Consider the following 26473-nt stretch of genomic DNA (forward strand, 5'->3'; position numbering starts at 1 on the left):
GTTTAAAGAATCTGTAAAGAGGGGTCAAATTACAAACTAAAGGCATGATCGCATCTAGCTGGTTTCTATTTTTTCATTTCTAAATAGTCTTATTGAGACAGAAAAGCTTTTCTGTTGTATTGGATGGTGAACATTTGTCATCCCCTCATTTGAGGACAATGGTTGACTTTCTTATACAAACAACTGGTGTCTAACGTAGGCTGTGGATAACCTAGAAAGTGATCGTTGTCATCTCATCTACAAACAAAAACAGATCCACTTGCTGAAACCCTTAGCAAAAGTTGTGCATTTTAAGAGGCTTTGTGCATATGGTTAATATTTGATGCTTCTAGTCCTCACAGCAGGTCCTTATGTAGGCACCACATCTGCTTAAGAGTTAAAACAGGTGTCCTCCCAGCCATAAACAAGATTCTCAAAGGCAATTATGGGGCGCCTGTCTGGGAATGGCTCTACGTAACAGAAACAACTCCAAGCATAACGGAACTCCAGTTCAAAGGCCCAGCATATTGAAAAAAAAAAGATATCCAAAGGGGAAAAGACTCCTACGAATGTCAAAAAAGAGTAATAAAAGGCACAGTGTCTTATAGTATTTATCCATGCTTCATGATTGGCATGACACAATCTGTCTTCATGTAGCTCTGGTTTATAGTTGAAGTAGAACTGGTTAAAAGTGAACCTCAAAATTCTAGATTTTCCAAAGTAGCAACACAGACTTCAGTTCTACTCACACACCATTTTAGACATAAAAAAGCATTTGAGGATATAAGCGGCCTTTTTCTCCAAAAACGTAGACCCTGGTTCCACATGTCCCTACTCACGTTCCAATCCAGAATTACACAGAAAATTCTTCCAGGAATTTCAACTGAACCTCCTGACTTGTTTCTTGGTCTTGAACTCACATACCCTTTGTAGGAGATACAACTGTGGCTCCCCAATAATATCTGTACCCTAACTCCCTGCACTTGTAGTTATATTGGGGTACTTGGGAAAGAGAGGTTTAAAGATGTTAATCAGCTAACTTGAAAATAGGGAGATTTTTCTGGACTACTGTGTAGGCCCACTGTTATCACAAATGTCTTGAAAAGCAGACAACAGGTTAGAGATAGGACGATGGAAACTGGGTCAAAGTGATGCTATTTTGTTAGGTTTGAACACGGAGAAAGGGGATTACAAATCGATGTGGATGACTGCTAGAAGACATAGGGGGGAAAAATGAAAATAGATTCTCTCTAGACCCTCCAGAAAAGCCTTGCTAGTGACCCCTTTTATTGGCTAGCAAAACTCATGTCAGTCTAAAAACTCTAGAACCACAAGATCATAAATTTGCAGTGTTTTAAGCCACTATATTTGTCATAATTTGTTCTAGTGGCAATAGGAAACCAACAAGCATTATCAGGAGACAGACAGCACACCTCACTCAGGAACAATACTCCAACTCCAGGAAAGAATCATGCCTGAGTTTCTTTGGTAGTAATTTTTTTTTCCTTTCTAGTTACCCTTCAACATTCAACTAAGGGCTAATCCATAGAAAAGATGATATGAAATGGTGCAGTGCCATCTAAATGTGTGTATGTGTAGGGGGGCAGGTTATGGGGTGTGCAGCTGAGAACCAAATCTTTTATTTTCCCCTCCCATTTTTACTTCAGAGGAATGTAACATTATTGTTAGAAATTCAATCCATTTCTGGTGGAACTACATGAATATGATCTTAAAATTTTCTTTTTTTAGTTTCCTTTTTCTTTTTCCTTTAAGACACCCCTGTGTACTGTGAATATTTGTTTGATCTCCTGAGATGATCTAAATCTAGAGGATTTTTAGCTCTTAAATCACACAGATGTTTGTGCTTGCCCACAACATGGTTCACAGAAGATCTGCTAATATTAAATACAGTACAACAGCAAACAGTCCTGGATTAGAAGGTGAAAAATGGAAAGAGAACGTGAGGAACTTGGAAGACACACTCTGAGAACATAAATAGTTGTCCATGTAACATGTGCATTCTTTGTATGTGAATTTTATGTTGGAGGAAAAAATTTCAAGGGATCCTCTAAGTTAGTGTATTAAGGAGAAGATTTTCAGCATATTCTTGGAATGAGGCTTTTTCTAAGCTCTAGGCTTAGGGGTTGGAAGGGTGTAGCTCAGTGATATAGAACTTGCCTAGCAGATGGGAGACCCTGGGTTCAAACCCCACCTTGCCCAAGATAAAAATAAAATATAAACTCCATGCTTAGAGGTGAGGTGAATTAGGGTATATAACACTCCCATTTCAATCTGGTTGCCCCAAATGACGAGGCTATCTTATTTTTCTACTATGGAACAAACAATGAGTCACCAGAGGAGAACCCATAAAACCAGGTGGTGGGGTGTGACTATGAGAAGCAGGAACAAGAAGAAGAGATGGTTGGACCCACCAAGAAAAGTTAAAAATAGAACAGTGCCGCTTACCCTCAGGTCTCCATTCACAGTTTTTGGTGTGTGACTGAATGCGTGTGAAGGATCCTTGTTGTACACTTTGAGGAGGGATCTGTCTTGAATGTTCCTGGAATCAAAAACATCAAAAACTATGGCAGATGAAAGAAGCCTGACTCTGGCCATTTCCTCTGGAGGATCAGGTAAAAGCCATGAACAGACAATCTGGCAGTGTCTACCAGAAACCACACAAAAAGTTCTTTCACCATAAAATAGGCAAATATAAATAAGGAAAAGAAGAAAAACGACTTCAGCTCTTCTTTCTTTGTCTCGTTCCTCGGGCAAGTATTATTCTTTCAGTGTAGCTCTCCACCCATAAATATCAGGTAACAAGAACTTTCTTTCAAGATTCGGAGGGTGGAAAACTAACGCTTTCAAAAACAATAAAATTCCAACGTTTACAATATGTTCAAAGAGATTCGGTTAATATTTAAATATTTAATCATTTACTTTGCTCAAACACCTGGTTTGCTGCTTATCTAATGAATGCGCGCACACACACACACACACATACACACACACACAAATGCCTTTTTTCTTTTTCTTTTCTTTTTGTCTCCAAACATGTTCAGCAAAGAAAATAAAATGTTATATGCAGTCTTAAAAAAATACCCAAATTAATTAAATTAATATCTTTACAGTGCATTTGTTTCTTCCACAGTGGGTTTTAAAATGTACTTTCCTACATACAAATTGAATCATAGGCCATAAAGGAATAGAAGCAGATAAATTCTTCTCTCCTTCTAAACCTATCACTTACAGCCAATGAGTCATCCCACAAGCAAAAGACAGATATCCCATACCTTGCTTGGTGCCTACCTTAAAGTTATTTAAGAGCACATGAATGTCTACGAAGTCCTTGTTTCGCACTGTAAAGCCTTTGGAAGGGCCATCCAAAGTCCCTTCATCCCTGTCTACCCTGTGATTCCACTCCAGTGATGGCTGGGGCAAACTCAGAAAAATGTGTACAGGAGGACAAATACCTTCTCCCAGGTGCAGCAATGCATTTAATGGGCTGATTGCAATCACTGGGATTACTGGGTTATGTTTTGGTTTGAAGTGAAGTAGAGGATTCTTTGACTGGTCCTGTTCTTCTTCTTTAAATACCTGCCAGTCATTACTTTGAAGCAAGGACTAGTCCAAGCTTGCACACTTGTTCCATGTTTCAAGGAGCTCGTTAGAAGTCTGCTGAGGGGAGCATACAACCCTTGTTATTAAAAGGGGCTCAGTTAATGAGAAGGGGAATGTCGCAGAGGCAAGGCCTTGGGCATTCACTAAAGGAACCCACCCTCTGGCTAGAGGCAGAAGTCATGTGTGACGATGTGGAGAAACTGCAAACCTCACTGGTGAGAAAGACTTACTGCAACTGTAAAGGTATTCTGAAAATACATGAGCTTGGTTTATGATTAATTTAGAAACATGTTCATCTGAGATGAACCAACAGTAAAAGGCCAGATTGCATTTATGGTGGTGACATTTACAACACAGTATTCTGACCTGAACTCCGCAGCATTTTCCCGAAGGAAAATACACAGAACCCAACACATAATGAAATAAGCCAAATGGTGAGAAAATACACTCTTGCTTCAAAAATACTCAGGAGGTGACACGAAGTTTGCCTTGAGTTTAGATTAAAGCCATTGTCTTCAGTTAGAGCCTATGTGATACATTTTTTTTTTGGTCTTAAAATATTGCTTGTGGTGAAAATTTCTTCTACCATTCAAACGAAATAGAAATGAACCATCTTTTATATTTAAGAGAGAGAGAGAGAGAGAGTGATTCTCAGGAAGGATATATATGTGATCATTTAGCATAAATATTATATTCATCATCCAACAAAAGTATTTTCCCTGCTTGAACACTTTTAGGTCTTTTTAAATATTTAAATCAAAGAAACTGGAGAAGTAAAATTATAGAAAATTTACAAATCAATGACTTTCCACTTAAGCTTTTTAAATGAGATTTTAAAAAATCAGGCTATCAGTACTGCAGCTTAAAGATCAAAAAGATCATCATTTTTTCGATCAAAAAATGTAAGCATCACTGGGAATGATAGTGTTTAAAGTGACTGCCCTTCAAGTGCTACTTTCACTAATCTTACCAAATGGATTTGTAAGGAGGACCATGACTTGTTTCCTCCTAGTCCTCCTCGAATTTCTCTTTGTTAACTGCTTTCCAACATTCCCAAATAATGCAAAAAGGAACCAAATGAACCACATTTTGAGTCTTGGGAAAGGCTTTAGGAAGCAGACTTATGCAGTCCTCCCATAGGCTGCAAGACAGTGAGCTCCAATTGTCTACAACCCTCTCCTCAGCCCTGAGCTCCAAAATCAAGAGTGCTTAGTTTCATACCTACTTCCTATTGCAGCATCCCTCCATGCTTCTAAGTGCAGAAATACGATTGTTATAAAATGTCATGTCCATGTAAAAATACTACATGGGATTATATTATTGCAAACAGTCTTCAAACATAATGTGATTATTTCAGGTTTAAGTTTATGCTTTGTAAATTAAAAAAAAAAGTTTTGGTGATAGCTTGGCTAATAATTTATATCAAAAACAAGCATGAATGTTCTGGTACTCATGAATATTTAAACTGTTTTTAAGAAGCAGGAAGGTTGTGTAATAGGTAGCACCTATACCTTAGGGCATGTGTCAAACTTTGAAAGCCCTAAATTACTCATTCATCTTGGCACAATACTAAATATGTCATTTGTGATCATTGTTAGATATTTATCGGTTTACATTTACTGTCCTCTAAAGGCATATTTTAAAAAGTGGTACTCGTTATTTCCAAGATAACAAAACAGGAGAGCTTGCTATCACCACGGGGCAAGGATCCAGAAACCCCAGTTCTGCCCTTGATGATCTGAGAATGTCCTCAGCCAGGTTTGGGGTGGGGCTTAGTGCTTAATTGGCTGTGTGCTCTTGAATAAGAACCTTAACTTTGATGTTATCTGAGATTCTGGTTCCATAAAATGAAAGGGCCAGATTATCCACTAAATAATCTCTTGAGTTCTAAAATAAGTAAAGGCCACCATATTAGTGATTTAAGTCCTGTTTCTCAGGTTATTTGAATAGAATAGTTCAAAAGGGTCCCTTCTGTAACCACCACTACAGCCAATAGGATACTTCTGTTTTTTTGCCATTTACAATACCATGAGTCTACATAGTCTAGTTTTAGAGTACATCCATCTGGGTGTCCTGGAGAAAGCCCTCCTGAAAAGTGAGACTCTTAGGTAAAGGACACTCTCAAAGAAACAAATGGAAAGTGAGAATGCTTTTCAGTCTCATTTCTTTTAGGCAATAAAGATGAGTCCATTGCTTGTATTCTAACTTGTTAGGTATAAATAATGACCCAGTAGGATCACTACCCCAAACAGACACAGTCTTTGTCTACAGGGGAAAGAGCACTTGAGAGGGAGTTTGGAAATTTCTAGTCCTGAGTACTGCTTTCAATTCTCACCAAGTTTCTCCACCAACTCTCTGGGCCTTGGTTTTCCTGACTTTGAGATGAAATGGTGGGCTGGATCATTTCTAATGTTCTTTTCTGGTTTATGACATTGAAAGATCTGATGTCATATTCAAAGATCCATGCAAAAGTCTTTTGCCTCCATCTTTATAAACTATGCCTTGCAAATGAACTGTGGAAAGCCAGAGAGTGAATTCACACCTGGGTGAATAATCCTGCCAATCATGATAATGGCTGTGCTTTCTTCACTGGGATGAGATAAAAGACCCTCTAAATACCATATGGTAGAGAGAAACAAACCATAAATACAACACATGGAGGAAGCACCCCCCCCAAAAAAAAAAAAAAAACAAAACCCAATGACGTGACTACTTACCTTACATCATTTAATTCATAATAGACATTTCTGCTTTCATCTTTGATGTAAATGGCGACACTGGGCGACTCCAGCATTTTCATGGTGAGCTGCTGTGGAAAGGCACTTACAAAGAGAGCACGGATCGTGTCTGCACTTGTGATTTCATTCGGCATCCTGAGCTGCTTGGTTTCATCTCCGTACTGGAGATAGAGAACCCCTGCATGCAAAAAGAGCATGGTTATTAGTCCGACTCAGAGGACTTGAAGCACAAGGTAAGCTGTGTCTGTCCTACTGCACTTACAGATGTTCTTGACAAACTTGAAAAGCATGTGACAAGGAATATATGTTTGGAATTTCCAAGGAATGCACTATCTGGTTATCACATAAGCATCCTGCTTTTATTCTCCGGAGTCCAGGCAGGTAGGTATTAAAGAGGCTAATTAACCACTGTTTTAAAACCAAAAAGATAAGGAACTGACCTCGGCTAGCCTAAGGTGAAAGGTAGCATTTAATTCCTTTGGAAGGTATACTTAGGACCTAATCCCTTAGGGTTATTTTTTCCATGTCTTTCATTAACCAGGAACATAATCATTATAGCAAAGGGTAAGCTACAGAGCTTAAGTCTTTGTAGTCCATTCAGAAACATTTTTAGTGGAAATGCAACCATATTTCTGTGGTTTTAATTCATACCTACTGTATATTTATACCATCTTAAGTTAGCTTCAGGAAAAGAGTTGGACACAGCAACATTACATAAATAAAATGGGAAAAAGTCCATTACACAAAGAAAAACACAAGACTGAATCACAGAATGATAGAATTCCAAGGGGTATGTGGTCCCCAGTGAACCACATTTCTCAGATTTTATTCCCCTATAGAGTGTAGTCACTTTCCACGTTGATTGTGGGCTTGGCCCTGTGACTTGCTTTGGCCATGGGAACATTATTAGCAGGTGTGATGCAGAATGAAAACTTGATATGTGTACACTGGAGGTTTTCCTCTAGGTGAGCTGCACCTTGGGATCCGCTTCCAGGAGTTCAACCAAGGCACACAGGCGGGAGGCCACACAAAGAACCAAAGTCTTCCTGGCTCCAGTTATGCACTCATTCTATAGCCAGATCTACTGACTGGTCATGTGAATGAGCTATCCCAGCGGATGCCACATGGAACAGAAATGAGATGCTCCCTCCAAACGCTGCTCAAATTGCAGAATCATAAACAAATAAATAACTGCCATCGTTCCAAGTCACTATGTTTTATGGTCATTTGTTATTCAGAAACACATCACTGAAATAGGATATCTAAGACCCTAACACTGAATGTGAATCTTTGTGAGACCCTACGGAGGGTGGACCACCACTTCACTAAGCCTTAACAGGAGAGACTAATAAGAGAATAGAGCGACGTCTAGAAAAAAATGGCAGTTCTTGAGACAAATTTATTACTTACTTCAGAAATTCCATTTAAAATGGCAATGAGGAATCAAAAAGACATGAATCCACAATGACAAAGATGAGAGAAAAAATGGCTGTGTGCTCTTGAATAAGACCCTTAACTTTGATGATCATAGCAGATGAGACAAAGTTGACACCTACATCTTTAAGGGAAGAACTTGACCTACAACATCCAGGGCCACAGAAATCCAGGAAAGGAGAGGAAGGAACAGTGAGTTGAACGCATGAGGCCTGGTTGAAGTCTTTTCTTCCCCAGTGTGTGGCAAGATGTCCACCTCTCCCTTTCTGAACTACTCAGCCAAGGAATTCCTCAGTGCACTCACATCAGAAGACTGAAGAGCTCCATCCAAAGACTGGATTCAGGATGCCCAGGCCCAGGGGAGAATGCTAGCCAAGGGGCTCAATCCCCAGTCAGGAAACTGAAGGATCCCCCTAGAACACTGAGTTGCTGGAAGAAGGTGACCAACAGATTTTTGAGCGTGATATTTAGATGTCGTCTGGTCATGGGATATGTGGAGTGTCATGTATAAAATTTGCAGCTGGTATGACCATGTCTCCACCATACATTTAGACTCACAGGATTCACAGGTATTTATCAACGGCTGTACCTTGAAAGTAATGACCAAAGTAAACAGGAAACAGAAACTCTGCAGAGGCGAGGCAGTTCAGGCACAGGGGAACACTTGGAGAACCACACAGCAGAAATAAAAATTCGGTGAAGAAGAAAAAGTTGATGGAATCTTAGAAAGTAGAGCAAACAGAACTAAGGGATGAGAAAGGGAGAAGCACAATAATAAGAAAAATAGAGAATGACATCAGAGCACCATAGTCTTAATAAAAGGGCTTTGGGTAAGATATCAGGAAAAAGAGAATTTCCCCCCAAAAATAATCCAAGAATTTTCTTTTTCTTTTTCTTTTTTTCTCTCACAAACTGAAGTACAAGACGGAAGATTTAAAGCATTCATGAAATGCTCTAACATGCATTTAGGCTTGTCACTGAGACATTGGAGATGACAAGAAAAAGCAGAGGGCTGTAAAATCTCCCAAAGGCGGGGACAAAGTCACTTAGGAGGCACTGGTATCAGAAAAGTGGTAGCTTTCTGAACAGCAACCAGGAACCAAGACAATAGCAACACCTTTGAGAATCTGAGGTAAATATATAATTTACATTTTAATTATTTATGTTGTTTACTGTTAGTTTTTCTTCCTAGAATATAAATTTCATGAGATCAGAGATTTAAAAAAAACCACATTTTTGTTGTTGTTGTCGTCCTTTGTACCTACGATAGTACCTTTCAGGTAGTAAGTTTTTTAATATTTGTTGAGTGAATGAATAAATTATCTGTTATCCAAAGAGGATGTCACAGGCAGTCTGTGTGAGCTGTAAGAGCTTTTGTAAGGTGATGTCCACAGCCAAACAGCTTTGCCTCTGGTTGGTATTCTCATTAGGAATACATTCTGAAGTGGCAATTTCTTTGACCAGCGTAATCCTCTTGTGTCGGGCAGGCATAAGCAGCTCCATTCCCCTCAGCTTCCTCAGGGAAGGAGTTCTCTAGAATTTCCACATGGTTCCACGTTCCTCGGAGTATAGAGTAAATCTTTCGAGCCTGCCTAAATCACAGGTTGTGCAATGTTTTGCCCCAAATGGGAGGTGTGGCCACTCTCCCAGGCGATTGCTAATGCTATATCAAAAGGCCAAAACCGCCTTTGAGGTCTGGGCCCCACTAGGCCTGGGGTGAGGCCACTGCAGATGAGCCACTTGTGGTCTCACTCCAGTTTCATGTCACAGCCTCACTCCCCCAAAGGGCCTGATTTTCATCCCCACATCTGCATTCTGTACGTGTGTGTGCTTGAAATAGAATTTGTAAGCTCTGGAGTGGGAAAAAAAAATGGGGGTCTAAACTCTAGTTACCTCAGGTCTGGCTGGCGCAGCTGCCAGCTGGGTACACATGTCCAGTTACAGAACGTGAAAATCCAGGGTGGATGGGAAAGATGCCTTTACAAACAGAGAAGAGCAGTCTTTTCACACTTGATTCAGGAAAGGTATTTAGAAATGCTTAAACTCAGAAGGAATTCTCTTAATATACAGTGGCGTTTTGTTGGCACAGTGATAAGCTAAAACCCGCATGGTTTCTAGAGATTCAGCATGTTTGGCACATCCTCTCTCCAAGTTAGTCCTGGCTGCTTCAGATTCAGAGGATGTCTGAGGGACTCTGGATCATAACCTCCCTTTTTATGAGGAAGGGAAGAGGACAAAGAAATGCTTTTTTAGGAGGCCTACTATATGTCAGATATAGGGTGCATTATTTCATTCCATCAGCATGGCACCTCATCAAGTTGTTGGTAAGACTAGTATTTCAGATAGGGAAATAGAAGCTCTGAGGGGCCAATCAAGCAACTTGCGTAAAAATTACAGCTACTTACTAAGAAATATATCCAATTCTGTCAATCCACAGAACCAGTACCTCTCCCTTGAGACATGTTGCTTCTGAAATTCTGCCTTTAGCCTTGTCCAATCCTTTCACTCAACCTGCCGGGACAACGTCAGCTGTCCTCACACTTAGACTGACCATGAGCTTGAAGATGCTGAGGCATGAGCAGGGCCGTTCAGGAAGCTATCTCCTGTGGGGAGTGGTGATGTGAATCAGGGTGTCTGATTATCTTGAGGTTGTGGTGCACTTGCACTGGGATTTCCCTGTACATGAGTGTAGGGTTAACATTCCCCAGTTGCTATGACACAGCGGCCCTTGGTCTCTCTGGGCAAACATCCAGAGATGTCAGTTTTAACCTTGAGTCACGGACACTGACTCCTAGGAATAGAAGATTCTGAACAGAGCAAGGTAACCATAATGGGTCACTTCAAGTCTACCTGCTTTCCAGAAACTTTCTCACAAATAAACTTTTGATGATAAAACCTATATAATAACCATGTGGAGCCAGCTCTGGGTCACTGTTCCTCCATCAGAGGACAGTACCCACCTGATCCCACCTTTCTCTCTAAATGTTTGTGTGTCTTTTCTTAATCCCCCTTTGCCCCTCACCAGTCTCTGAATTAACAGCCATTAAGGTGGCAGCGATCTCCTGTCTCTAACTTTACTGAAGAAAATGCCAACCCGTGGTTAAAAACAATCCACCTGCCAGGTGGAGTGGTGGGGCTCTGGGGCGACAGAGAGCTTGGAAAGCTGCATCAGGGTTCTGAATGAAGCTCACAGCACTTGGAGTCCTTCTGAGAAGCCTGGTCCTTCAGTGTCCTCCCACCCTGATGACTGCAAAGGCAGCGTGGATTTCAGCAAAAGCTCTAAGTCACACTTAAACAAAATGCAGCTGGCAGGCCCTTCAGGCTTGTGTCTATATATTTTTATTGCCTGGAATCTCAGAATTACTTCCACAGTGCAGGAAATCTTCTTTTTCTTAAGGTATCCAAGGAAATTCACAGTGTGGCCCCTCAATTTCCAGCCTTATGACCCCAGATCATCCCACCTTCCTTGGGTATCCTGCCATGAATATTTGCACCAGGGCTGTGCCCCTGACTGGTGATGGCCCTCTCACCACTTCTTTGCTTGACACGCACATCACACGTACCTCCTCTGCACGATCTTCATCAACCCCTCCTTCATCACTTTTCCATTATGAGTTAGAAAATTAATTTCCTCTCACATATGTGTTCACACTGTGTTTTGTTGAAATTGCCAGCACGGCTTTTAATTCTGCATTACAGTTAGTTGTATATGTGTCAGTTTCCCTCATTGGATGGTAATATACAGTAGACTGTTAAGCACCTGGTGCTCAAATATCTTTAGTTAAAATAAATTCAATTCTCTCTGTAAGGTGGTCAAGTTAATATGATGTATGCTTGTCTTCTGGAATGGTAATACAATTTCCTCTAAAGGGCATCTTCTGCAGGCAGATAATGTGACAATTCCAAATGAACTAAATTCCTTAATTTCTCTGAATCCAATTGCTGATTATGCAAATTACTGTTTGCATTACCAATGGCATAGAGCTAATGCCCTAAATATATAGAGAGCTCTTGCTGGACTTATTTTTCCACTTAAGAAAAAAAAATGATAAATTAAAAGACAAGACATCTTTTTATACCTATGAAATCAGCAAATGTTTTTATAATACAATAGCTTAGATAAGAGTTAGGAAAATGGGTATTCTCATATATCACTTCTGGGAAAGTAAATTGATACTACTTTTCTGAAGGTCTATTTGTGGATATATATTCAAAGTCCCTCAAATACATATATACACATATAGTTTGAGCCGTAATTCAACTTTTACACAGTTAGGCACAAAGCAGGATGTTAAATGAAGCAAATTTGTAAGTACAATACAAGGGGTGGGGAAGTCTCTGTCCAAAAATAGGGAAGTAATTTAGTAAATCAATTATCTTAATAGATCTATTCACTGGAACACTACACTGTTTTTAAAAGGGATTCTAAAAGCATGTGACAATGAACCAAAATTTATATTTCATTAAGTGGAAAAGCATATTACAAAATGGAAAGGAACTACATTTATAAAAGTCTATTAATAACTATCATGGAGAGCAGTGATACAGCCAGGTTTTGTGGATCCTAAAAATGAAAAGTTACATAGCATGAACTTTGATGACATTAGCTTCACGGTAAGCCCACCAATTTGATGACTACATACCAAAATGTTAAGAGGGGTTGTCTTTGAGCAATCAGTTCACCCACACTTTATGACTTCCTATATCTTCTTTCTAACATAAGTGTGCTTAAAAGATAACTTCCACACATCTGAAAAGACCGGCCAACTGGGAATCTTGTTCAGTTAACTGGGTAATTTTTTTAAGCCAGAGAGAAGGATCAAGAGAGGCAGCTCAAATAAAACCTTTAAGTTAAGGGAGCAAGAATGTAAACTGGCATCTGAATGGGGAAGATATTGGTATTTAAGCAAAAGCTTCCAGAGTGTAGTTATCACAGTAGCATATCCTTAAGAGACTGTTCAAGGGGTGGGGTTGTGGCCCAGTGGTAGAGTGCCTGTTTAGCTGTATGAGGCACTAGGTTTGATCCTCAGCACCACAAAAAAATAGATAAACAAAATTAAGGTCTTGTGTCCATCTACAACTAAAAATATTTTTTTAAAAGAGACTATTTAAGAGTATTATGATGTAAACTTACTGGGACTACAGAAATGACTTCATTCATTGGCTAGATAAGGCCCTATCATGTGCCAGGTCTGTGCCAGGAACTGGGAACACAGTAGCAACAAAAGAATCATAATTCCTTTCTTCTAGGAGGGGCTTTCTGGCCACTTTCTGTGTTTTAACCCCTACAGTGGTTCCATAAATGACACTATTCCTTGGAAGTTAGCAGTTCACATCTAACACATATACTGCAACTGTAATTAAATTTTCTCTTAACTTGGTGAAGAGTAAGATAAATTGAATATTGTTGTTAACAATTTACTTCATAAAGCTAGTATTTACCCAGATATTAGACAAATAGTATGAGAAAGGACTTCAAGTTTCAATGTAAACATGAAATTTGCTTCAAACACAGCAGCAAACTGAAGACGGCTGTGTATTCCCTGTAAACTTCCAAGATGCACTCTGTCCAGAGAGGACACCTACGTGCCTAAGTCCCTTCCTGTGGAACAGCTTTTCAAGTAGGTGACAAAGCAGAACAGTGACAGTTGCCTTGGGAGGAAGAAAGTGTAGGAATTTTATTCTCCATGGAAAGTCTGGAAACTCTGTTTTTTCAATCACCTTACTCTTAGATTTTGCTGTCTTTGTCTTCAGTTGAGGAACACCAAACCTTTGCTGCAGAATCTAAAAAGGATTAAATCAACCCATTATTATCTCCCTAGGAGAACTGCTATTTAAGGCAACATAAGACTTTGCTAAGTCTTTTAATTAATTCATCTTTTATTCGTTATAATGCGAACTTGGAGGTCCTATGGAAAATCTCATCAGGAGATTCCAGGCAATAGCAAGTTTAAGCCAAATTCTAATTTAGAATGTACTTTAAAGAGTCATTATTGTGGCACAACCTGTGAGGGCGTGTTAAAAGAAATGAACATGTAGGAAGTTAAATATGGCAGAGTCTTACTCCACCAACTACCCGACAGACAGTAGTCGCTGGATGGAGATCCTGCTTGGAGATTCTTGTTCTCAGCACTGAGTCTTGGTAATGGCATATCAGTGTTTAACCCTGTAACTATTTTATACAATTGGGCCTTCAGTGAAATGATAGTGCCACTGAAAGAAGCATCTTAAGGCATTTCTATAAAAACTGTCTTGAATCAGCTAATGACTTCTGGAACTCTAGCTGTGTTAAAGACATGAATGTATTTAACAAGAAAGACACCAATGCTGATTTCTTGTACTGTGATACTTTTCATTCTCAATGGGTCTTATTGTCCTTTTATGTGGAGATGAAACGTGTCCATGAAAAAAAAAATATCATGTAAAGTCACAACAGAACATACAGAAACATCAACCAAGCCAGCATTTCAGTCTTACAGGTTACTCAACAATTAAGGCAGAAAACACTATAAAAAAAATGCTGTGGAAAAAAAAATACTAATTGCAGGTATACTGCAACTGTAACTAAATTTTCTCCTAATTTGGTGAAGAGTAAGATAAATTGAATATCGTCGTTAACAATTCACTTCATAAGACTAGTATTTACCCAGATATTAGACAAATAGTAGGAGGAAGGACTTCAAGTTTCAATGTAAACCCCTTAATAGAGTTCCACCCTTAGCAACCCCTGACACACACACACAAGAATTGAGGAGAGGGTTCTTCACCTGTGAAGGCTCGGTGAAAGGTATTCATGAAAAATCTCAAATAAGCATAATGCTTAATGATGAAATATAGAAGCCTTGACTTTCAATTCAGAATTTTTATATGAGCAAAGCAAATATATATGAAAAAAATACCTCATGACCAAGAACAGTTTCTTGTAGGAAGGTAAAGATGACTGAATACGAGAAGTATTTTCTATAATATACATAAGTAGAAAAACTATACACTGATCTTTTTTGTGAGGCGCATTCATAGAGGTCCTTGAATTTTAATTTTCGATATTTCAATTTCTGAGTATACATTTAGGCCTAGAGATTAGGTTTAGGCCTATGGTTGGAAGAGCAAGAACTCCATCACACTACTTTAAATTCGTGATCTATTATAGGACCACAATCAAATGAAATTTACACCACAAACCCTACCAGTTTTATAAAATACTATGGAATGCTTCTTTGATAACAGCATTGATTTGTAAAATGTAAACAATGCGAGGCAAGGTGGCACACAACTGTCATCCCAGTGGCTCGGGAGGCTGAGGCAGGAGGATCTTGAGTTCAAAGCCAGCCTCAGCAAAAGTGAGGTGCTAAGCAACTCAGTGAGACCCTGTCTCTAAATAAAACACAAAATAGGGCTGGGGATGTGGATCCGTGGTCTAGTGCCTCTGAGTTCAATCACCAGTACCCCTTCAAAAAATGTAAACAGTTATAGTAAACTAAAAATGTGCTAATCCTTTTTTGCCACTTCTTTTCTCTATATATTCTAAACATGTCTATATACTATACACTAATCTTAACAGAGTCAAACAAATGTTAAGAAAAATCCAACACAATCATATTTAAAAAACAAAACAGTAATCTGCAAATTAGGAGAGAGCTGGGGATATAGGTCAGTGAAGCTCTGAGTTCCACCCTTAGCACCCCCCGACACACACACACAAGAATAGAGGAGAGTGTTCTTCACCTGTGAAGGCTTGGTGAAAGGTATCCACGAAAAATCTCAAATAAGCATAATGCTTAATGATGAAATATAGAAGCCTTGACTTTAAATTCAGAATTTTTATAAATTCTTCATGGAAAGAGATAGCTAGTACAGTTAATATAAGAAAAAGAAATAAAAGGCAGGTGGATTAGAAAGGGATACTGAAATGATATTGTTCACAGATGATACAACAGAGAATCCAAGGAAAACCTCAAGGTATCATTAGAACGCATAAGGAGTCAAAACGATTAAATGATGCAAGATCAATGCATGAAATCAACAGCAAGGCAGATACTATTTTAGAAAATAGAGAATATAGTTAAATAAATATGCCATTTATAACAACAATCTGGGAATTCTGAAGAACAATAATAAGTGGGAGTACTTGCTCTACCAGATATCAACACTGGTAAAACATTGTGGTTTTGGCACAGAACAAATAGGATTATGGAATGACACAGAGGGCCTAGAAAAAGAGTTATTGTGAGAGCTTGATATAGGACAGGGCTGGTCCTACAAATCCATAGAGAAATGACTATTCAAAAAATGATGTCAGGAAAATTGGTTCTCCATATGGGAAAAGTAAGAAATACATCCCTATCTTGCATCATAGGTAAAATAGGTTCCTGATGGACTAAAGATCTATAGGTGAGAAAGTCAACTATGAAACTGAAGAAAAATACATGGTGTTGTCTCCTAGCTCATTGGCATAGAGAAAAAATTTTTTAAAGGCAACAGAAATCGTAAACCACAGAACAAAATGTTGCTTTATTATCCTGCATTACAATAAATATTTTATACTACAAAAGACGCTGTACATAAGGAAGACAAATCACATTCTGAAAGAAGATATTTACAGCACTCATGGTCGACCCAGGATTATATTCAGAATAATTAGAGATGACTTATAAATCAACAAGAAAACAGCCAAATAGAAATGGGTAATAATGGATATTCCAAAATGGATATGAATAGGCAATTCAAAGAAGAAACCCCCAATGGCGAATAAACTTTAAAATGCTCACTAGGAATTTAAAATGTAATGCAAACAAAAAGAGTGACTCTCTATCTTATGCCCATCACAGAGGCAAAAATCAGTAAATGTAAGAGCTTCAGGTATTGGTGGGGACATATGGGAAAGTGGTGCCTGTCACTTCTTGCTGGTGAGAGTAAATTTGCACAATCTCTCTGGGACACCTGGGAGAGTTAAGGACGTGCATCCCATAGTTGGCTATGTCTTTAAGCTGTCCATACAGAGGAAATCTCAGAAGTAGGCCCTATTCCAGGATATTTACTGCAGAACCATTTGTCAGGGATTTCTTCACAGTGGCTTATTTGTAGAATGGAATAGTAAATAGCGGTAACAAATGGAGTAGAATCATATCTACCAACACGGATAAATTGAAAAAGAAAATGATAATGCTGAGTAACCATAGAAACTTTATTGTAAAAGGGTGCATGCAGTACGATCCATTTAGGTAAAGTTTTATGATAAACACAACAATGACACACTGTGGATGAGTACAGCAAATATAGCAGATGCACCAAAATTTTCCTATCAGTTATCCCTCCAACTTCAGCAAGTGGTTAGCTCTGGGGAAGGAAGAGAAAGGAAAGGATATGGAGTTTTAGAATATTTTAGGCCTGAAATAATCCTGGAAACATTTTCTTTTCAAAATTTGACAAAAATGTACATAGCACTTGTTATATGCCAGGGAATGATCTAAACCCTCTTCCAAGTATTAACTCACCAAATCTTCTCTATGCGATCACTACTATTATCCCCATTTCAAAGATGAGAAAAACTAAGGCAAAGAGAAGTCATGTGTGGGACTCACTTAGCTAATGATCTTGCCCATCATGTTCAGCTGCCTGTCTGATCATAAACAGATGTTGGCATCCATTTACTTTTGTAATATCTACCATATTGCTGTTTTCTGTGTTTTTTTTCTCTTTTTTTACAGTCAACAAATTAAAGAAAAGTCATTTTAGCAAAAAAGAATGTCAAAGTAATGTTGCTGTTTTAATAGTGTTCCTTTCACAGATCCCCATAATCTCACCTGGGAGCTCAAACCTGAATGAAGTTGTGGGAATTTGGGAGTTTTCTTTGGTTTGTAATAAAACAGAGGGTGTTGAAATTCTATCACACAAAGCAAAGAGTAAAGGCCACAAAGGGAAGAATGAGATTTTTTTAAAAAAGATAATAACAAAAGGGTAAAAGTACAATACTCTTGTTTGAGGGAGGAGGGAGTCAGAAAATCAACTGGCCTTTTAGGAATATGAAAAATGTAACTTGGGCTGTGGGTCCAGCTCAGTGGTAGAGCACTTCCCTAACCTCCCTAGCACACTCGAGGCCCAGGTTGGATCCCTAGCACCACAGGTGCACACACAGACACACAGACACACACACACACACAGTACGAATTACACAGATTTTCCAAAGCATCTTTTCTCAGCATCAGAAAGATTTCTTTTTTTTAAAGGTGGTTGTCACTTCACCTAGGAGATTTATATATCCTGTGGTTTCTTTGGTCACAACAATGAGCAAATTTAGGCATGGAGATTATGGACATTAGTGAGAAGCAGTCTGAGCTCATCTAAAATTTTTTTTCTCTGCAAAAATATTAGGATTCTACACAGTAATAACCAACAACTATTGCAGATAAATGAAAATATCTTTAGAAAAGTTTTTGTGCTATGAAATGCTAGTTTTTAATATTGATACATGTAGACTTTTTAAAAGCCACCATTATATAGTATCATGAATTAAATTGCTAAGAACTTATTTGATTTTCTACTAGTGGGGAGAAAATTATGATGCTTGAAAAGATGCAACCTCTTTGGTCCTCAAGTAGGGGGAGAAAGGGGTCAGGAAGTGTTAATGTGGTGATTTTTTTATACCCTAACGCACAAAACTCAGGATCACCAAGAGTTTCCAGAGGACATGTTCAGGGTAGAGGGTGATAGGGGTGCCTCCTTTACACTATTAAGTCAAGCTAATGACAAAACAAAACAAAACAAAAATGCAAAGCTATCCTTGGACAACAAATATAGTAAACAAACATTAGAAGACCTGCACCTGTGGGATTCCAAATCATAGGATCAACACTTTACTTTCTCAAACTCATTTTTATTTTTTAAATTAAAAATTTATTTAACTTCTTTTTTTGTGGTGCTGGGACTCAAGTTCACAATCTTACACATTTAGGCAAGTACTTGAGTTATAACCTCAGCCCTATTTTTAATTTTTTTGGTTTGTTTTATTTTTATTTTTTCTAACTAGTTATACATGACAATAGAATGCACTTTGATACATCATACATAAATGGAGTATAACTTCTCATTCTTCTGGTTGTACACGATGTGGAGTTACATGGGTTGTGTAATCATATATGCACATGGGGGTAATAATGTCTAATTCATTCTATGATCCTTTCTACCCCCATACCCTCTCCCCTGTTTTCACTCCCCTCTGCCTAATAGAAAGTAATTCTATTCTTCCCTAGCACCCCTTTTATTAATGCCAATTAGCATCCGCATATTGGAGAAAACTTTCTGCCTTTGGTTTTACAGGATTGGCTTATTTCACTTGGCATGATATTCTCCAGTTCCCTCCATTTACCGGCAAATAACATCATTTTTAATGTTTGAAGAAATGGGGTCTTGCTATGTTTCTCAGACTGGCCTTGAACTCCTGGGCTCAAATGATTCTCCTGAGTAGCTGAGACTGTAGTTATGCAACATGGTGCCTATTTCAAGCTCATTTTCAAAGTCACACATACAGGCTGCTTGGACCTCCCAGAATCTTGCTCTTTGGTCACAACTCTCCCCACCTCTTTTCTTCTCTCAGTGTCATTCCTGGGCTCCACACCTTCACCCTTCCTGTGAACTGTGCCACAATGCCCAGCTCTGCATGGGTCCTGTCCCACCAGTGTAGTCCCCGGCAGCCTATGACTCTCATGGAAATCATCCCCCTTTTAGCACCTTAGGAAGCATTTGGGGGATGCACTTTTCATCAGTCTGCAAATCCCTGGCCTTTGCTGGGTTTGGTGTACCCACCCCCCGCCTCAGGGGACCCTAAAGTCTGGGTAATGTCACATGCAGCCATTGAGAGATTCAGGAACACTCAAATTTGACTCCTTGCTATTTTATTCCCCAGATCTACAGCAGAAGGCAATAAAGTTGGAAATATAGCCAGTCAGGAAGGGCGGGAACCCAGTAAGCTGCCGTTCCTCTCTGGGTAGACGTTTCTCAGTTTCCTGTTAGGGGTCTGAGGGGCAGGCCCAACACTTTTTCAGAGAATGGTGAGGAATACTGTGTGGGCAGTTTGGAGAAATCCATATCTCACTAGCCTTCATTTTGAAGCTTAAAACAAATAGATATGCAAACTAAAAATTGCTCTATTTCCCATGGGATCTGAAAACATAAAATCCATGACAGTTTTGCTAGGAGTGATCAACTTCCCTAAATCTTTGTGATCTGATTTGATGGAAGTAAAGGATTTATGTGTATAAATGTTGATGGGATATGGGTTAAACTGAGTGGTGGAGGAGGAGTCTGGCAAAGGAACCTCTGCTCCCCACAATCCTGATCATTGGTAAAGGTACCCCTAAGACTGAGTGGTGACTAAGGCAGGCTGCTTGCAGGACATGGGGAAGGAGCCTGCCATGCAGTTTGGGACAATCATCACATGTGCCCGGGACCCCCTGGAATGTGGAATGGACTTGAAGGTAGAACCAGAAGCGGGGAGCGAGGGCTGCTGCAGGGTGGGCTGGAGGGGACCCTTCTTAATGACACGATCCAGCACCAAACTGACAGGTGAGAGAATTCTAAAATCAGACCTGACTTTACAGATCTGGTCGTTATGAAGGTCTGTCTGTCAAAGCACAAGGATGGAACATTCTGTTGATTTATACCTTTAAAAATATTTAGACAGAAATGATACAATCCTCTGTATTCTTGACCCAGGCAGATTCGTGTGTGATACACAAAGGCGAGTGGTATTTCCTAATGTCAGCATCAAAGCAGGCATAGAACTTCCTTCACCTCCTGACATCCACAGTGGTGAGCGGTCCATGTTGTCAACAGGTGATTGTACTTTATTTTTAAAGAGGTCCTAATAGAGGTGGGTACCTGATGTCCTTTACTCCTGCACAGATTTGGTTATTTTGGGTTTTATGCTAGCAGCAGCGTCCTCCTGAACTGCTTATAGGGTCCCCACCTTTTCTAAGTTGGTGAACTACTTGAGTTCTAAAATTTCCCTTTTACAATTGTGTGCTAATTATTCTGTCATTTGTTCCCCCTTTGGTTCCTTTGGGCTCTCAGTAGGCTTTCCTTGAGATGATATAAAATTTCACAGCTGCCCCACAGACACTCCCAGACAAACCCAGTCGGAGGTTGGCCTGACGTGGGCAGTGACAGGGTGTCAGCCACAGGATGGGTCCATTCCGTTCTGAGGCCTGTCCCTGGCTCACTGCCCACTGCCCCTCCTGAGCCTTGCCTGCTGCTCCCAGTGTGTTCTCAGGCTCGTGCCAGAGGGTGTGGGTCGCTGGCAACCTGCTCTGTCGTCTTGTCCATCTACACGCCCTGGCCTTTCATGAGAACTGGAATGTCCTTCCCCACCCTGGCCAGATGAGTAAAGGGGTTCCAAGAGCTACTGTGTAAGAGAACCCAGACACACGGCAGTGGAAAGAGCCCCAGTTCTCAAGGGCCTGGGGTGGGTGCTCAGGTCCAAAGTCACTCGTGAAAGTGTGCAAGAGTGTGTGCGTCAGCAGGAGGGGAAGAGGGAACGGGGGCTGAGAGTCATCTGTTGGTTAAGTGTTTTGAGCTAGGTCATTTGGTGGCTTCTGTCCTAGCAGGGAAGGGACAAAGGGATTGTGAGGTGAGCTTGATCTGTGCAAGGTGCACCTCTGTGCGCCATTTCTTGCTTTCAGTGTGCGAGAGGAAGGAGCTGCTGTGGACGGGAGTCTGGGTGAAGGAGGCGAAAAGATGGGGCCACATTTTCTCCCCAGAACTGCTGGGTCTCCAGCACTCAGGGACTTTAAGAAGAGGACAGCTTGGGGACACTTGTTCTCATGACATAAACCTCCAGGGCTGGGCCTGACAAATGGATTCTAATCTGCTTTCACAAGACGAGAAAGACTCTTGGTACCCTTACATGTGACTCCCCTTGGGTACTTTCTGAAGACACATTTAAGAGACAGCACGCGTGTCTGGTCCCCCCCATGTCCTTTTGAAGTCTCCGCGATGCCTTTTAAAAGGAACGTCTGATGTCAACCACAGGATAATAAAGAATGAACGTCTGAGGGTGGCTTGGAGCAACAGGGCCCCGTGGGAACAGCTCTGGGAGTGGCAGCTGGGGAGGGACTGCCATGAGAGTGTCCCTGCTGGATTCATATCCACAGGTCCCCCTCCCCCACTGTCTGCAAAATATAACCTCGGCTTCCAGATTCACCACGTGCTCCTTTTCCTCCTCACTGTGTTCATAGGTAGGGGTTCCTTCTAAATGATGGATCAAAATGACCAATGTGGGCCTTCCAACTAAAAGTACTAGGAGAGAAGCTATAAACCCCTGGCTGCCTTTTTAACTGAGGAATTTAGCAAGCAGAGTCACTGTTCGGTGCTGTGCCCCTCAAAACATGCACCAAACAGGTTGGGTTCCAGCTCTGGGCTGCAGGAAAGTGGGAGAGACAAGATTCAACTCAGAATGGCTGTTACAGGCCTCCGTGTATTCTCTTAGGTTTATCTTCTGTAATAGCCACTTGGCTCATATATAAACATTATGCTTACATAACAAGCATAACAAAAGAGGAGAATAATAGTCAATATCCCTTTTCCACAGGACAAGATAATTAAACTTACATCCACCATAATGACAACTGAAGCCCGGCAGACTGAGCTATTATTTTGATCCTTAAATACATTCCTTAGGATCAGAGATCTGTTGAAACTTAAGGCTGTTTCTGATTTACACAGCAGCACCACTGCATCCATTTCAATAGAATCAGTATAATTACAGATGGATTTAATTTACTCTACAGATATTCATGGCATGCTATGAGAATCACAGAGGCCAGTGATACAATGGTGAACTCAGAGATCTCAGCTTCTATTGATGAAGAACAAAGGATAGGGCAAAGGAACTGAACAGGCACTTCACAAAAGAAGAAATATGAATGGTCAAAAAATATTAAGCCAAGCACAGTGGTGAACACCTGTAATCCCAGCAGTTTGGAAGGCTGAGGCAGGAGGATCGAAAGTTCAAGGCCAGCCTCAGCAGCAAAAGTGAGGTGGTGCTAAGCAATGCAGTGAGACCCTATCTCTAAATAAAATACAAAATAGGGCTGGAGATGTGGCTCAGTGGTTGAGTGCCTCTGAGTTCAATCCCCACTGCCCCCTCAAAATTTGAAAAGATGTTCAACATCTCTAGCAATTAGAAAAACACAAATTAAAACTACACTTCAGTCAGAATAGCAATTATCAAGAATACCAGTAACAATAAATGTTGGTGAGGATGTAGGGGAAAAAGGTTCACTCATACATTGCTGGTGGGACTACAAACTGGTGCAACCAATACTGAAAAAGCAGTATGGAGATTCCCCAGAAAACTTGACATGAAAACCCTACTTGACCCAGTTATCCCACTCCTCGGCTTATACTCAAAGGATGTAAAATCAGCATACTATAGTGACGTAACCACATCAATATTTATAGCAGCTCAATTCACAATAGCCAAGCTTTGGAACCAACCTAGGTGCCCTTCGACAGATGAATGCATAAAGAAAATGCGGTATGTATACACAACGGACATGAAATAAGTCAATCCCAAAAAACCAAAGGTTGTATGTTCTGATATGCATATGCTAATTCAAGATAAGGGAGGGTAGGGAGGGAAAGTATAGAAATCCATTGGTTTAGACAAAGAGGAATGAAGGGAAGGGGGCGAGGTTGAAATAGGAAAGACAGTAGAATGAATCGGACATAACTTTTCTATGCTCACATATGAATCCTTGACCAGAGTAACTCCACATTATGTTCAACTACAAGAACGGGATCAAAATTGTAATGGGTTGCACCCCATGTATGCATAATATGTCAGAACACACCCCACTATCATGTACATCTAAACAAAACAAAGGATAAACTCATGGACAAGGAGCATAGAGTGTGCCAAATAATAGGGAGGAAAATAAAACAGGGCGTGGGGAACAGAGAGAGGCAGGGTGGGAGTGGGTGGATGGTTGTTTTATGCATAGTAGTCGGACACCCTGCTGATACGAAGATGTTGGAAAGAAGCACGAAGGGGGCTTTGCAGATATTCTGGGAGAGAACCATCCAGGCAAAGGGAGCAGCAAGTTTTCTTGGAATGGAAACACAGTTGATATGGTGCAGAACAGCAGAGAGCTACTATGTTGGGAGGAAAACGAGCGTGGAAGTGAGTGGAAGGGGATGAGTTTAGAAAAACAGCCAGTGGTCAGTTTGTGCAGAATCTCCTACGTCCTGTCCCGTGGAGCTGGGAAGCTGACAGAGCAGAGGTGTGACAAGATGAGATCTCTTACCAGGGCTGCTTTGGTAAGAACTGACCAGAAGGGGGCAAAGACTAAGAAATCATAGGAAGCCAAGCGGAAATCCAGGAGAGAGCTTAGGATGGGCCTGGGTGGAGGGTTAGAAATGGGGAGAAATGGCCAGATTTTTAAATAAACAGCAGACCTTCTGTATCCATGGGGAGGAAGGTTCCCTGACTCCCGTGGATAGCAAAACCCATGTACGCTCAGGTTTCTTATATAAAGGGTACTATTTGCTCCTTCTCCCATGTACTTTGAATCATCTCTGTTAGTTATAAAACCTAATGTAAATCTTTGTTTTACCTTTTTGTTTAGGAAATAATGACAAGAAAGAGAGTCTGAACGTGTTTGGTGTAGATGCAATTTTTTAAAAATATTTATTTTTTAGGTGTAGATGGACACAACACAATGCCTTTATTTTTATGTGGTGCTGAGGATCGAACCCAGGTCCCACCCGTGCTAGGCGAGCGCTCTACTGCTGAGCCACAATCCCAGCCCAGATGCAATTTTTTTTTTTCTGAATATTTTTCATGCATGTTTGGTTGAGTCCATGGATGTGGAACCTACAAACATGAGGGACTGACTATATTTTAAAGATGGAGCAAATCATATTTCTGACACACTGGATATGAAATGAGACCAAAAGCAGCCAAGGATAATGGCACAATTTTGGTGTGAGCAAAGTGTTGTGTGTCAGGATAAGGCTACAATCTACTTACATGGAGAAGACGGCTGGGGGAATAAGAAGTTCATTTTTAGACCTGCTAAGGTTTATATGTCAAGAAATATGAATCTGGACTTCAGAAGAGAGGACTGGGCCAGAAGGGTCATCATCATGTAGCTGACACTTGGTCACCATGGGAACAGGACTAAATGACATCACCTACAGTGTTGGTTTAGAGAAATGATGAGGTCCGGACAGAGGCCAACACAAAATGTGACAAAATGATAAGGAACCAGAAGGTTGAGAGAAAGAGGTCTCTAAGAGCCAAGGGAAGGACACTGGGTCTTAAGGATGGGAAGTGGTTTAGCTTGGGAAGTGCTGGCAGTAAAGTACAGGTCACCTGTGACCTTGACCAGGGCTGCTCTGGTGGTGCGGTGGGATTAAAGGTCTGAAAAGAGAACTGAGATGGTGGCTCAATGGTAGAGCGCTTGCCTCACATGTGTGAGGCGCTGGGTTCGATTTTTAGCACCGCATATAAATAAATGAATAAAATAAAGGTCCATCAACAAGGAAAAATGAATGAATGAATGAATGAATGAATGAATAAATGTCTGAAAGGACAGGTTGGAGAAACACCCAGGGAGGAACTGGAGATAGTGCTACTGATAACCCTTTCCAGTCCCTTTGTCGCCATGGCATAGTAACTAGAGGGACTTGGTAAACTAACATAGGCCTAAGCTACAACATTGGGTAATACAATCTCAAAATAGTCCCAAATGATTCCCGAAGACTGACAAGCCAGGCAGATGAGACCTAACTCAAATGCCATCAGTAATCATAGAAATATTTTTAGAAGATTCAGATTTCTCGTCTTTTTTTTTTAAGCCAAAGATTTTTGTGGGATTGTTACAGTCATAACGGAAAATTGTAACAAACATAACAATTGCACAGGATCTTTCTTTTAGAATTCTGCAGACGCAAACAACTTTTGGTCACAGTGATATGTCTAGCCACGCAGCTAGGGTTTTTCCTTTGCAGACATTACTAAGCCGCCCTCAGCACCACCCGCTCTTGTTTTATAGGGCACGCTTTGTGCACAACTTGTCTATTACCTCTGTGATCTTTGAGATATGCTTGGCCACAATCAAAAGCATCCATTTCTATTAGCAACTTCCTACTGATAGCATCTAGTCTCCAAATCCAAAGAAAAATAAAAATTTTCAATGTTCACAGCTAGATCCAAGGAAACATGCTAGTGTTCATTTAGATGAAGGCTGTGATACAAATGGAAAAAAATCACATTGGGGTTTTTATTTTCCTTTGTTTTCTTTCTCTCTGCCAGACTAGGCTTAACTCTGATTACTTAGAAACTCTTACAAATATAAAAGAAAAGAATGTCCTAATCTAAGGAAATGTATGCACAGTTGTCCCCTGGAATCCATGGGAGACTGGCTCCAGAACTCCATGCAAATATTCAAATCCATGGATGCTCAAGTTCCCCCTATAAAATGGTATAGTGTTTGCACACCCTCCAAATACTGTAAACTATCTTAAGATTACTTATAATATTTAACAACACAAATGCTATGTCAAGAGTTGCTGTCCTGTATTCTTCAGGGAATAATGACAAGAAAAAGTCTGTAGTATATGTTCAGTGCAGGCATGATTTTTTTTCAAGAATTTTGACCTGTAGTTGATTGTATCTATGAATGTGGAACCCATAGATATAT

The 26473-nt window shown here is 40.2% G+C and overlaps 1 protein-coding gene across 19 annotated transcripts in view; it reads right to left on the bottom strand.

The window, feature by feature from the left end:
* Kiaa1217 (KIAA1217 ortholog) overlaps positions 1 to 26473 on the bottom strand; it is a 369334-nt gene that overhangs the window by 95651 nt on the left and 247210 nt on the right. For all 19 annotated transcript variants that reach the window (XM_027953071.2, XM_071599833.1, XM_071599832.1 and 16 more), the window contains 2 exons: positions 6318 to 6516; positions 2446 to 2539 (listed from right to left, as the gene is read on the bottom strand). In XM_027953071.2, the coding sequence (XP_027808872.2) occupies positions 2446 to 2539; positions 6318 to 6516 (293 nt within the window). The remainder of the gene's footprint in view (positions 1 to 2445; positions 2540 to 6317; positions 6517 to 26473) is intronic.

The sequence above is a fragment of the Marmota flaviventris genome, chromosome 12 (genome assembly GCF_047511675.1).
Source record: "Marmota flaviventris isolate mMarFla1 chromosome 12, mMarFla1.hap1, whole genome shotgun sequence".
Taxonomy (NCBI): domain Eukaryota; kingdom Metazoa; phylum Chordata; class Mammalia; order Rodentia; family Sciuridae; genus Marmota; species Marmota flaviventris.